General features: G+C 39.8%; 1 protein-coding gene across 1 annotated transcript in view; it reads left to right on the forward strand.

The window, feature by feature from the left end:
* Positions 1 to 15,103, forward strand: part of CFAP44 (cilia and flagella associated protein 44) — a 108,155-nt gene that overhangs the window by 75,305 nt on the left and 17,747 nt on the right. The window contains exons 24-27 of the mRNA XM_036447219.2: positions 5,199 to 5,376; positions 5,733 to 6,233; positions 9,193 to 9,396; positions 11,163 to 11,358. Coding sequence (XP_036303112.1) covers positions 5,199 to 5,376; positions 5,733 to 6,233; positions 9,193 to 9,396; positions 11,163 to 11,358 — 1,079 coding nt within the window. The remainder of the gene's footprint in view (positions 1 to 5,198; positions 5,377 to 5,732; positions 6,234 to 9,192; positions 9,397 to 11,162; positions 11,359 to 15,103) is intronic.

The raw sequence follows: 15,103 nt of genomic DNA on the forward strand, positions 1-15,103 counted from the left end.
CCTCATGTTGTAGTGACCCCAACCATTAAATTATTTTTGTTGCTACTTCATAACTGTAATTTTGCTATTGTTAATGAATCATAATGTAAATATCTGTGCTTTCCAATGGTCTTAGGTGACCCACAGGTTGAGAACCACTGTTTAATTCCTTTCATCTTATTCCCCCATCCCCTGCTACTCTCCCATCTTTAGTTGCTGTTTTCTTTAGCTCTAAGTCTGAGATATGTAAGTCAAAAAGGAAACTTACCATCATATTCTTCCTTGGGTCCCAAGGTTCTCTGTGATCTGCCTTTTCTTTCCACATTTCAGAATCTTATGTTTGTTTATATATAACTAGAGGCCTGGTGCATGAAGTCGTGCAGAGGTATGGTCCCTAGGCCTAGCCTGCAATCAGGGCCATCTTCCCCAGCTGACGGCTGCTGGCCCTGCCCCCTGCCATCACCCACCCTGGTTCCTTGTTTGCCATCCAGCAATGGGAGCCTGACAGCCAGGGGAGGGACCGAGAGGTTGAATGTTCCCATCTACTACCAGCCCCACCTCTGCTGCCGGTTGCCCTCTGTGTGTGGGGTGACCGGTGGGGCGGGAGCCTTGGCCTGGAGCAAACCACATCTCCTGCCAGTTACCCCAGGCCCCATTTGCCATCAGCAATTGGAGCCTGCTGGCCAGGGAAAGGGACCAAGAGGTGGTCAGTGCACCTCATAGTGACTGGTCGAGTGGTTGTTCTGGTCATTCTGCCATTATGGTTGCTGGGCTTTTATTACATAGGATGTGCAAAGTTTTTATTTGTACTTACCAGGAAAAATAGGAAAATGTAGATCTACTAGAGACCTGGTGCACAGAATTCATGCACTGGGAGGTGAGGAGGTCCCTTCAGCCAGGCCTGCACCCTTTTGTAGTTTGGGAGCCGTTGGGGGATGTCTCCTTGGGGAGCGGGCCTAAGCTGGCAGTAGGACATCCTTAAAGCTTCCATGGAGGTGGGAGAAGCTCCCTCCAAGGCCACTGCGCTTGCCAGCCATGAGCCCAGCTTCTGGCTGAGTGGCGCTCCCCCTGTGGGAGCACACTGACCACCAGGGGGCAGCTCCTACATTGAGAGTGTGCCCCATAGCGACCAGTTGTTCTGGCATTTGGTCTATTTGCCTATTAGCCTTTTATTATATAAGATGCCATCTTCCTGGAAGTGGAAGTTCTCTTGATTGATTTTTAAATTTATATTTACCTTTAACCAAGCAATTTTGCTAAGCCCACTTTCTTGCAGATTCTTTATAATATTTTATGATTATGACAGTATTGTCATATAAGTTCTTCTAGTCCTTGAATACCTAGCATATTTCCAATTCTTTGTGTCTTCTTCAGTTTCTTTTATCAGTGTTTTTTAGATTTTAGTATACATGCTTTTTATTTTCTTAGTTAAGTTTATTCCTAGGTATTTTAATCTTTTGTATTCTTCAACTTTACTGAATTTGTTTATTAGTTCCAACAGTATTTTAGTGGAGTCTTTAGAATTTTCTATGCAAACAATGACAGTTTTACTTCTTCCTTTCAAACTTGGATGCCTTTTATTTCTTTTTCTTGCCTAATTGCTCTGGCTAGGACTTTCACTACGATGTTGAACAGAAGTGAGAGTGCACATCCTTCTATTGTTCCTGATCTTAGTGGAATACTGCCTATCATTCAATAACTAGTTGTTTCATATATTTTTGTTCAGTTTTCTAGTTATTTGTACTATGACAATAATTATGAGCTTTCTCTCTTTAACATGGCCAGAACAGAAGCATATGTTCTCATCTGTGAGTGCCCTCTTTTAGCATTGTTACATACAAATAAATACTGTTTTTATTTTTCAGCCTTGCTGAAGCAAGGCCTCCAAAAATTAGGTTGCCTCCCCCGACAAAAATAAATGGGAGAGAGGGGAGAGAACCAAGATGGCGGCCTAGATAAGCACCTAAGCTGCCGCCTCACACAACAATTTCAAAACCACAACTAAAATCAGAACGGACATCATCCAAAAACACAAGAAAGCTGGCGGAGTGGGAAATCTACAACTAGAAAGAAGGAGAGAGGCTCACAGATTGGATTGGGATTCGAAAAATGCTGAGGTAGGGAGACACGCATGCAGAGAGGAAGTGCAGCCCAATGCCTGGCTGGCGGGAGGGGAAAGGAAGTCTCCAATTGCACTGAACCCTTTCCTACTGTATTGAACCCCAACCCTGGCTGAAACCCCATGGACCCAGGCTCATACGGGTGGAGTCTGGACTTTAGAGAAAGGCACCCATAGACTCAGAGTCTGGGAGCCTGGGGGAGCCGGGAGCCACAGCGGGCAGGGTGTACAGTTGCACACGAGTGAGTGTGCACAGAGAGGTCTGACTGCGGAGGTTCCCACGGCCTCTCCATAGTGGAAAGAGTCAGAAGCTCCAGACTACAGAGACCCAACCCAATTCTGGGTGAGCCCCTGGGGCACTCACGCTCTTGCACAGGGAATCTGGGACGGTCAGGCGGAAACTCAGGGGAACCGCAGAAGGCACAGATCAGGCAGAAACTCAGGCGAGCGCACAGGGCAGGGCTGACTGGAAGCCAAGACTGTCAGCTCAGCCCTGAGACTCCACCCCATCCAAGCTGAGCACAGAGGCTTTTGCAATTTGAAAGTCTGATCCTATAAGACTATCTCCAATACAGAAGGTATCCCAGAGTAGACACAGCTGACACTCACATCCAATTGGCCTGAAGGTCAATTCCTCCCAAGGATACCAACAACAATCAAGACTTAACTACAACAAGACTGTACACACAGTCCACAAAGGGGAGCACCAAGAGTGTCTATTTCAGGTAACTAGGGAGGCTGACCCACCAGGCCATATAGGACACCAAACACACAAAGCCATCCTACCAACTCAGGGAAAATTCCAAGACAAGGAAATAGATCTCAAATGAAAGAGATGGAGAAGAACAAAAGACTGGATATAGAGTTCAAAACCATGGTTATAAAGTTTTTCAAGAATTTCCTAGAAAAGGCCAATAAACTTAATGATACCCAACTAAAAATTAAACATAAACTGACTGAAATGGAAAATATTATGCAGATATCCAACAGCAGAATGGAGGAACACAAGAATCAGGTCAAAGATTTGGAATACAAAGAGCCAAAAGACACTCCTTTGGAGAAGCAAGAAGAAAAGAGAATTCAGAAAGTTAAACTTGGGACAACTTTAAGCAAACCAACATCAGAATTATGGGGGTGCCAGAAGAAGAGAGAGTGCAAGATACTGAAAACATATTTGAAGAAATAATATCAGAAAACTTCCCCCACCTGGTGAAAGAAATAGACCTACAAATCCAGGAAGCACACAAAACCCCAAACAAGAGGAATCCAAAGAAGACCACACCAAGACACATCATAATTAAAATACCAAGGGCAAAAGACAAAAAAGAGGATCTTACAAGCAGCAAGAGAAAAGCAGTTGGTTACCTATAAAGGAGCACGCATACGACTATCAGCTGATTTCTCAACAGAAACTATGCAGGCCAGAAGGGAGTGGCAAGAAATATTCAAAGTGATGAATAGCGAGAACCTATAACCAAGATTATTGTATCCAGCAAAGTTATCATTCAGAATTGAAGGGTAGATAAAGAGCTTCATAGATAAGAAAAAGCTAAAGGAGTTCATCACCACCAAACCAGTATTATATGAAATGCTGAAAGGTATTATTTAAGAAGAGGAAGAAGAAAAAAGTTAAAAATTATGATCAACAAATACATATATATCAACAAGTGAATCTAAAAATCAAGTGAATTAAAAATCTGAGGAACAGAATAAACTGGTGAATATAATAGAATCAGGGGCAAAGAAAGGGAGTGGATTGATAATTATCAGGGGGAAAGGAGTGTGGGGGTGCAGGAAGAGACTGGATTAAAATCGTACACCTATGGATGAGGACAATGACGGGGGTGGGGGGTGGTGGTAAGGGCAAAGGGGGCAGGGGCAGGAACCGGTGGAAGGGAGCTCTGGGGGGAAAAAGGAGAAATAATTGTAATAATCTGAGCAATAAAGATTTATTTAAAAAAATATAAATAAATAAATGAGAGAGAGCATATAAAGGAAGTCTTGTCAATTAATACATTAGGTACCATGCATTGCCTCTTCTATTTTATTAGAGACCTAATGCATGAAATTCATGCAAGGAGCTTCGTTCCAGCCCTTGCCCACCGTGGCCGGCTACCTCTGCCGCCTCTGCTGCGGCCCCCACCTGCTGTGGCTTTGTCCAGAAGGAAGGATATCCCAAAGGAAGGATGTCAGGTTTAATTAGCATATTACCCTTTTATTATTATTGATGTTTATGCTTCTAAAGGGCTGACTGCAATATATGTACATATTCATGTTGACTGATAGGCTTCACTTCAAAGAATTAGATAGGTTAGTGTCCCTCAGTGAAGATCCCTACAGTGGGGGGCCAGCCCATACCCTCATGCCTTAGCACTCCATGCTTGTCCCCTCTGTGCTTGGAGCCTCCTAGGAGCTCTACCAAGAAGACTGTATTCATCTTTTTATAGCCTTCTCCTGGGAGTATTCCAGGCTATAATTTTCTCTGGTCTGCTTTATCCTTTAATATAATTTCATCTTCTGTCTTCTAGAAGTGTATCACTGTTACTCTTTGATCATGGCTACCTATCCCATTATCAGCTTTTCTAATAATTTATTCTCTTTAGATTCTCTACCATATCATTTCCATGGAGCTTTGGGAGAGTGGGGAAGGCAACTACATATGTCCATACTATAATTTTGAATTAGATGCCTCTTTGAAAATGTAATGACAAATTTTGTGATAATCACTATGTTATTAAAAATTTCAATTAACATTTTAATGAATAGCATGTTAATATCTCCAAGGGTTAATATCTATTGAGGGAATAAATAACAATATTGATGTAAATTGCTTAGAAATGAACCAAATCCAATGAATGATTCAGATTATCTAAGCACATCTGGTGGATGGATGGATTTGTTTGTTTGTTTATTATTTTGCTTGGGATGCTTTTAAAAAACAACTTTAAAAAGAATGTTTGAACGCTATAGACAAATGTAACATCGTAGGCTAAGAATCATATTTTTGCTTCACGATTGAATTTGATTATATACCTATAGTAAAGTAGACAAATTAGAGTATATTATATATTAGTGGCTGGATTATCTATTTTTCTTTTAGGTACAAGAGTAAGCCTGCTGATGACTATGAAGACCCCAAAGATGTGCAAGCCATCAAAGAGGCTCAGGTGTATATGGGAGACTTCAATCTGAAGACAGCCCCAGACTATAAGATACCTGAGCACATGAGAATAAATGCTGCCAAGAAAGAAGAGGAACTGGGACAGCTAGACTCTATGGTACTTAGAATCACTTGTGTGTTCAGATAAAAAAAAAAAAAAAATGACTTCCCTCCTCCAACTCCCCCTCACCCGCCCCTGCCCCAGGACCTGGCTGAATACAAGCCTTGAGGAAGGACTTGTATTGAGTGGTGGGAGGGGAGGACAGGGGAACTGAGCCCTCTGAGCCAGCTGAGGGATAATACACATTATCCCTAGATCAAAGAGTAATTTAGTAGTGAACAGGAATGGCCAGATACATTTTTATCTTGAAATTTTGTTAGGCTTTTCAGTCAGGGGACAAAAGCAAATCGTATTTGAAACTGTTGCTTGTGAATGGATTGTCATTTTGCTTCCTTTCTGTTCTTTTTAATTAGACCCATTCAAAGAAAATGTACTTGAACAAGTCCATCCTCTCTCTTCGAGACCTCAAAGTGGCTGTCATCGAGGAGATACAGTGCCTGGTACAAGAGCTAAAGAACATTCAGTCAACTCTTCATGCATCCCAGTGCATCCCCATTCCGCAAATCCCTCAGATATACCCGGAAGAAGTTCCTGAAAAGAGATTTCATTATGATGAGGAAATTCTCCTTGCTTTTAAGCATCAGCTGAGGAAAACTGAGGAGGAAAAGGCCCCCTCAGTGGACCTGGTGGGGCCTCTAGGACAAGGGGGAGGATTCCTTAGATCCTCTTACACGAAGGATGGGGAATTGACAACACGAGATTCTTTGTCCAGAGCATCAAGGACATCAACATTTGGTCTAGAGATTCCAAAGCCATTTGAATTTGAAAAAGCAGAACCAAGTGATGTAGAGATGGAGATTCTAAAGAGAAAGGAGATTAAAGACATATACATGCAGCAGTATTTGGCCAACAGGGTAAGGGGTGAGACTGTGCCTATTTTTTTTTTAAAATATATTTTATTGATATTTTACAGAGTGGAGGAAGGGAGAGAGATAGAGAGCTAGAAACGTCGATGAGAGAGAAACATTGACCAGCTGCCTCCTGCACACCCCCTACCGAAGATGTGCCCACAACCAATGTACATGCCCTTGACCGGAATCGAACCCGGGACCTTTCAGTCCGCAGTCCGACGCTCTACCACTGAGCCAAACCGGTTTCGGCATGTGCCTATTTTTTTAAAGAAAATATTTTTATTGATTTCAGAGGGGAAGGGAGAAGGAGAAAGAGGTAGAAACATCAATGATGAGAGAGAATCATTGATTGGCTGCCTCCTGCATGCCTCCCACTGGGGATCGAACCTGTGTCCTTGACTGGAGTCGAACTCAGGATCCTTCATACTGCAGGCCGATGCTCTATCCACTGAGTGGAACTGTCTAGGGCCAAGTCTGTGACTAAAGCTGAAAGAGAATGGAACAGGGAAGTCTATCTAGTTTATTAATTATTTATTTAGCATTTTTCTACATTAACTGTTCCCAAACCCTGACCAGCCCACAACTCACTCATGGCTTGGTTTCCTCCCCATCTATGTCTGTGTGTTTTGTTTTGTTTTCCTGAAAATTCACTGTGCTCTGCCCAGAACTTTGGAGCTTTGTAACTTCTTCCTTTTTGGAAAGCTGACTAAGCATTAGGGGCAAATCCATGTTAATTGGCATCTCGCTGAAGCCGTGGCAAAGGGGAATTGATGAACAGCGTTCACATGATGGATGGAACATAAAAAAACCTTCCAGAGAAAATGGGCCACCCTCTGCTTCTTATACTCTAGTTTGCTCCAATACCGGGAGTGTTCATTGTGATCAACAGCTTCAAAATTGTTCTGGAGCTACAATGCCAGCTATTGTTATTTCTAGGAATATCAGGACCAGACTGGGAGCAGTGGTGCAGGAGGTACTCCTGGGGAGCTAGCTCTCTGCTACCAGCCACATTATGTCTTTTCCAGCGAGGCATTCCCCTATGGCTTTCCAACCTTATTCTTCACCCATCATCTCCCCTTCATCCAGCCAAGTATTCTCATGCTTCCTGCTTTTCTCCACATTCCTCCCCCAATTCTGAATTTCATATCTGTGCCTTTTCTTTCGCTATTTTCTTCTACCAGAGTTGAGTCATCATCCAAAACTCGGCCCAGTTCCAAACCCCTTCCAAATCTTCTGTCCACATTATATACTCTCCTTCTTTTTTAAAAAATATATTTTATAGAGTGGAAGAGAGAAGGATAGAGAGTTAGAAACATTAATCAGAGAGAAACACCTATCAGCCGTCTCATGTACACCCCCTACTGGGGATGTGCCTGCAACCAAGGTACATGCCTTTGACTGGAATCGGACCTGGGACTCTTCAGTTCGCAGGCCGATGCTCTATCCACTGAGCCAAACTGGTTAGGGCCACATTATGTACTCTTAAAAAAAAAAAAATCCAAAAACTTCCATTGCACCTATAATCAGCACATTATGTTTTGTCCTTAGTTTTCCTTGCTGCTTTGTGTGCATGAGTTTTTCTTGCAAATTAGGTTATACAGTTCTTAAGGGAAGGTATCTAACTTCTGATTCCCTTGCAGGGTCCTGTACAATGCCAGACATATAGTAGATATTCAGTAAAATGTTTTGACTTAATTGGCTAATTTACTTTATTAGTTAAAAATATTTATTGGTCATTCTAAGAGCAGGGACAGTGCGAGCTAGGTAGTAGTGATGTCACTCAAGTCAGACATGTTCTCTAGCCGCAGAAAGCTTGTAGGGTGTTGGGGATAAGAGAGAATAGAACAAGTGAAACACTTACAAACGTGGACACCTATGTGGTAAGTTTTAGAACGCTGTTGTACTAAAAATATGTAGTCCTGCCTCCAAAGAAATTTTAAAATAATTCAAATTCGTTGAACAATTTTTTTTTGGGAGGCAACCCACTTAATCTACAGCCCTACATAAAGTTTATTTTTTTAAAATTTTCTTTGGTTGTCTTTTGTTTGTATTTAAGCTATCTGAAATTCTCCAGAAGTTTTACTTCCCCAAACCCACAGATCTCTTTGTCATTCTCAGCGCCAACCTGGGCCTTCACTCAGAAATTTCAAGCCTTTGAGTTGAGGCTCCCCCATCATGTGCAGCCAACATGATGTCTTACATGGAATGGTTTGTCTTCTTCCTATTGTGTGCGTGTCCTCGGGAGAATCAGTCCTTGGGGCTCTCTCTCGCTCTCTTTATCTCCTTTGAGATGGGGTGCGTGGGGGAGAAGCTGTGCCAAAATCAGAGCAAAACTGGGGATTTAACATCCTTGGGCTGTCAGACAGGTCAGGTCTAGACCAGGACTTGGGATACTTAGGTTCCTATCCCAGTTCTGTGACAAATTCGCTTGGATCTCAGGTAAATCACCGTTAGCCTCAATTTCGTCATGTCTACAATAAGAAGGCTGAACAGGTTTCTTGTGGGCCCATGGTTGTACTTATTTATTTGAAAATATTTACTCTTTTGCAGGTTTGAAAAATTTCAAAGTAAGAAGTTGAGGGAAATATTTATTTAGTGTTTACTGTATGAAAGGCCATGTAGAATACTGTGGGGGTATAACAGAGGTAGACATAACTCGATACACAAAGAGCTTGTAGTCAGTACAGCAAGGACGGCATTCTTGATCAATGGCTATTTCAATGGCAGAGAAATAGCTGGAAAGACTATAGTTATAGAATTTCTGCCACTTAATGAATACATTTATATAAATTAAAATCCATTGATGAATGATTTATATGACTAGACACAACCACACACACCCATGTAATTCTCCATGTATATTAAAGGTAGAATGAGAAAATGCTTTTACCCAAACAAATTAGTATTGTTAGTTTAAAAATACTGTTCTTCTAACATATACACACATCTTTTTCTACCGCAGATCAAAGAACTGATTGTCACCTTTGATGCAGAACTCCATCTCCTGAGACACCAGAAATTGAAACTAGACATTCAGATGAAATTATCTGACCTGAACCATGTCACATTATTTCAAGAAATGCTTCTCCTCAAGAATTTTGAAAAACAGGAGAATATACTTCAAGAGCGTGTTAATTCATTAGACAAAGAGGAACAGGAGATGCAAGTATGAATGGGCAGGAAAATGCTAACTGGTTGTACCCTTAAATTATGGAAGAAACTTGATTCTTTTATTCTCCATTTAATTTTTTATCTTGTTCAAGTCTTCATCTCTTTCTTGTCTTCTCTTCTTTCTCTTTTTCCCATTATTCAGACTTGCTCTCTGTTTTTTCGTATTCTTGGTCCGAAATAAGTGAGTCAGATTTTTTAAAGTAAATTTGATGTAATATTTTCCAAGGTAGAATAAATTTTCAAAAGTTAGCCTTATATTTAGTTTATCCATAAATTTCAAGTTTATTTTATGTTGTTACTATCCACATGTGAAGTTGAGTTTTGATTATATGCTATTCTTATGAATGTAACTGGAAAGGAAGTTTATAAGTTTCTTAACTATGATAGCTAGTTTCAGAGTAAAGTCTAATTAAATTTACAGGAAATTGATTCCTTATTTGTTATATACATGTTAAATTTAAAGAGATAAGTTTTACTATTTCTCTTTGTCCTAAAGGAAGATTCTATGAAATAGATATTGCATATTGAATAGAGGCATCAGTTTTGGTATTATAGCTTTACTAAGATACAGTGTTTCTTTTTTTGAAAATTGTCATACATGGTAAGCAAAAGTAGGCTTACAGTTGTAATACAAATAAATAATACAATTAATAAATAACACAAGCATAAACTGTGTTTTGTATACTCACAACTGTAAACCTATTTTTTCTCACTCCAGTATTGATATGAAAAATAATTTGTTTTTGAGACCACCCAGGCAGATATATTAGTTGGCATTCATATATTAATAAAAATTTTAATTTATGTAATGTAGATTTATATGAGAAAACAAAACATTAAAAACTGATCTTATTTGATTACAAATGTAACTGTGTTTGTTTGTTTTTTCCAAAAAACATATAAAATTTTAGTCATATAAATGAATGGTTCTGCAAACATCAGAAATGTAAACTTCCATTAAGAAGCTTTAGAAATGTTACATTACATTGCAATGCACATTGTCTCTGAACCTGGCTTAAGAGATGAAATATTTTCTTTTTTAAAAATATTTTTTTATTGATTTCAAGAGGAGAAGGAAGAGGGAAAGAGAGTGAGAAACACCAATGATGAGAGAGAACTATTGATCGGCTACCTTCTTTATGCCCCACACGGGGGCATGAGCTTGCAATCCAAGCATGTGCCCTGACTGGGAATCGAATCGTGACCTCCTGGTTCACACCCTGTTTCCCCGAAAATAAGACAGTGTCTTATATTAATTTTTGCTCCCAAAGATGCGCTAGGTATTATTTTCAGGGGATGTCTTATTTTTCCACGAAGAAGAATACGGTACACATTTATTGTTAAATGAAAATAAAGGAAATTTATTACCTGTATATGGTATGATAGTACCGTAGTTGTCAACACAAACCAGACAAACTGTGAATCCTACAGTATCAAGAATTTACTCATTTATTCAATGACAATCATGTCATCATCTTCTGGAACATCACCATAACAATCCAATTCCTGAATTTCCTGATGAATTTCTTGTGACTCCATTTCTTTCAGAATCAGTGGACCAAATCTCTCATGTTTAGCCTATGGGGCCTTATTTTTGGGGGGATGCCTTATATTTCACTCAGAAGGAAACCTGTCAGTAGGTCTTATTTTCGGAGGATGTCTTATTTTCGGGGAAACACAATAGGTCAACGCTCAACCACTGAGCTACATTGGCCGGGCCAGATGAAATATTTTCATGTGTTCTTGTTCTTGTTTGTTTAGTGGAGAATAAATGAATCTATGAAGGAGATGGAAGAGAAAAAGAATGAAATCACCAGGCTCCAGGACCAAGAAAAGGGACTCTATACCACTTTTCAAGCAGCCGTTGGAGAAAACAACAAGTTTGCTAACTTCCTCATGAAGGTCCTAAAGAAGAGGATAAAGCGGGTGAAGAAAAAGGAGGTTGAAGGAGATGCTGGTTTGTATTTCTTTCTTATATATGAGATCTTTTCTCACTTGCATGAAATAGAGAAATAAATTGTGTTCATCACAACATAGACGATGTAGAGGCATTGTGGGATTTAAAGAGATGATGATATTACCCTTTTCAGTCTGTATAGGCCAAGTCTCACTTTTTCTTCACTGCCACATCAGACAATGTTTTATTTTTAAAACTTGAAAATAAAAGGAAGGGGAAGACATATCATGCAAATATTAATCAAATCAAAACAGGAATGGCTGAGTTAATGTCAGATAAGGTAGATTTCAAAGCAAAGAAAATTACTGGAGACAGAAAAACCTTGTACACTGACAAAAGTGTCACTCTGTCAGGAAGACAGAGCAATCTTAAATGTGTATGCATAAAACAACAGAGCTCTGACTGGTTTGGCTCAGTGGATAGAGCGTGGCCTGCAGACTGAAGGGTCCCAGGTTCAATTCCAGTCAAGGGCATGTACCTTGGTTGTGGCACATCCCCACTGGGGGCTGTGCAGGAGGCAGCTGATCAATGTTTCTCTCTCATCAATGTTTCTGTCTATCCCTCTCCCTTCCTCACTGTAAAAAAAAAACACAAAAAACTAATAAAAATATATTTAAAAAACAACAACAACAGAGCTGTAAAATATGTGAAGCTAAAACTGATAGAAATGAAAGGAAAAAATAGACAAAGCCATTATTACATTTGGAGACCTCCATTGCCCTCTCTCAATATTTGATAGGACAACTATGCAGAAAATTGATAAGGATATAGAAGATCTACTAGTAAACAACATCATCAACGAAAAGGATCTAAATGACAGTAATAGAACACTTCACCCAAAATAACAGAATATACACAGTTTATAAATAAGCACCCACAGAATATATACCAAGATAAACTATATGTTAGCTTATGAACAAGGCTCAATAAGTACAAAAGAATTGAGATCATATGGAATGTGTTCTCTGACCATAATGGAATTAACCTAGAAATCAATAACAGAAAGATAGCAGAAAAATCTCAAAACATTTAGACCTCAACAACAAGCTTCTATATAACCTGTGGGACCCAGACATCTCAGTGTAAATTTTAAAACTACATTGACCTAAGAGAAAATGAAAATGCAACAAATTTATTAAAATTTGTGGAATACTGCTAAAGCAATGTTGAGAGAAAAATTATATTACTAAATTAGAAAAGAGGATAAGTCTCACTCCAATAATTTAAGCTCCCACCTCAAAACCTCAAAACAGAAGTACAAAATAAAACCGAAGTAAGCAAGCAGAAGGAAGATAAAAGCAGAAATCAATAAAATTGAAAGCAGAAAACCAAGAGAAAAATTACTTATATGAAGAGCAGTTTGTTCTTGAGAAGATCCATTGATTGACAAACCTCTAGCAAAAAGTAAAAAGAATAAAATAAAAGGAAAAGAACAAACAAGGTACCAATGTCAAGAATGTAAGAGGTGATATAATTACAGATATACACTGCAGATATTAAAAGATGATAAGAAAATACAATGAATATCTCTATGCACATACGTTTAGCAATTTGGGTGAAATAGATCAATTCTACAAAAATACTACCATGACTCATCCAATCTGAAATAGATAATTTAGTAACTATTAACATTGAATTTGTAATTAAAATATATATACATATATTTTATTGATTTCAGAGAGAAAGGGAGAGGAAGAGAAAGATAGTAACATCAATGATGAGAGAGAACCATTGATTGGCTGCTTCCTGCAAGCTCCCTACTGGGGATCAAGTCTGAAACCCAGGCAGTGCCCTAACCTGGAATTGAACTGTGACCTCCTATAGTCCATAGTTCGGCGTTCAACCACTGAGCCACATCGACTGAGTGGAATTTGTAATTTTAAAACTCCCCTGACGAAATCTAATGCTCTAAATAGTTTCACAGGAGAACTCTACCAAGCATTTGAAGAATTATTACTATTGTACACAATATCATCCAGAAAATCAAAGAGGAGAGAAAACTTCCCAATTCACATTCTGAAGCTGGTGTTATCCTGATACTAAAACCTGGAAACTTTCGTATTATGTTATGAGACTCTTTATCTCATTAATATCTTCCATTTTACCTGCCTTTCTCTAATACTGCCCTGCCAGAGAAAGGGGTGGGTGCCCACTCCTTACCTCTAGGTGGAGGGATTCAGCCTCCTTGTCACCCCAGGGAAGGGTAATTTCCTTGTCATTACTGTGCAGATGGGAGTCCCAGCTCCCCCTTGTAATCTACATGTTGGGGATGGCCTTGGTACTTCTGGGCCAGTCTTCGGCAAACTCATCAGTCAACAGAGCCAAATATCAACAGTACAATTGAAATTTCTTTTGAGAGCCAAATTTTTTAAACTTCTTCTAACACCAGTTCTTTAAAATGGACTCATCCAGGCCATGGTATTTTGTGGAAGAGCCACACACAAGGGGCCAAAGAGTCGCATGTGGCTCGTGAGCCACAGTTTGCAGACCACGGTTCTGGGCAATGGTGAAAATCTTGCTTCTCCTCCAGGGCTCTTTGGACTCCACCTCTGTGCGGAGTGTGAAGGGAACCTTGTTACCGCCAGGTGAGAGTGGAAGTCCAGGCTACCCATAGGGTCTCTGCAAATATCTTAATGGTGGCCGATTATCAGCCAGCAGGAATACAAATCCCTCCTTCCTGCGTGGCCTTCTCTGACACCATCCTTGTGGGACTGTTGGTGTGGCTCACTACAGCTTCCCAAGGATGGATGTCTAGGTTCCTCACTTGGCCTTTGCTGATATGGGTGGGAATGGGGCAACATTTTTTTTCTTGTAGTATTTGGCTGGGTTATCATCTAGATGTCTTACTAGGCGGCCTCTTTCTTGGTTATTTGGCAATAGAGAGAACATTCTTGTTGGGTCCTTCTGTATCTGCACCTGTTGGTGTTTCCAATTATCCAACTTACTCATCTCTGAGTCTGAGCTATGAGGCCAAGGAAGTCATCAGTGTGTTGTTTCTCGGGTTCTGAGGTGCATAGTTTATCTCCCTTCTTTCTGCTTGTCAGAATCTTCTTATGTTCGTTTTATAAGTAACGCCCAGGGTTTTTAACTATAGTTGGTGCAAGAAATAGGGAAAAGTAGATCTACTTTATTTCTCTCAAAGCGGAAGTCTATTATGTAAGAATTTAAGGTCTAATTTTAAACTCTGATGCTTTATTGCATAAGTTGGTACAGATGGCTTAAAGTAATTTTATGGGAGATCTTATATTTAAGAAATCCACAGAGTATGAGGTCCACCTCTTATCTCTAATTTGATGTTTTATAAGATGCAAATTTCCATTTGGTGATCTATGGTTCATAGAGGTCCTCAAGGTGTTTTAAAAGAAAATGAGGCCTGGAAGGGGGAGGGGGGCTTTGTGTGAAGGGGGACAAAGCAGGAGGACATCTGTAATACTGGCAACAACAAAAATAAATTTAGCCCAGAAAAAAAAAAAAAAAAACAACAAGAAAAAGAAAATGGGGCAGAGTTGGGTGGCAGAGGTCTATAACCCCTTATCCACAGGCAGATGTTTTTTAGTATTCAAAATTTTTTATATTTTATAAAAGATACTAGAGGCCTCATGCATGAAACTTGTGCAAAGGGTTCGGCCCCCACTGCCACTATAGCCACCTCTGCCTCTGCCTCTGCCCCCGCCCGCTGCGGCTTGGTCCAGAGGACAGCCTATCTAATTAGTGTTGTTATTATTATTATAGATTGTATATGACA

Source organism: Pipistrellus kuhlii, unplaced genomic scaffold (genome assembly GCF_014108245.1).
Source record: "Pipistrellus kuhlii isolate mPipKuh1 unplaced genomic scaffold, mPipKuh1.p scaffold_m20_p_2, whole genome shotgun sequence".
Lineage (NCBI taxonomy): Eukaryota > Metazoa > Chordata > Mammalia > Chiroptera > Vespertilionidae > Pipistrellus > Pipistrellus kuhlii.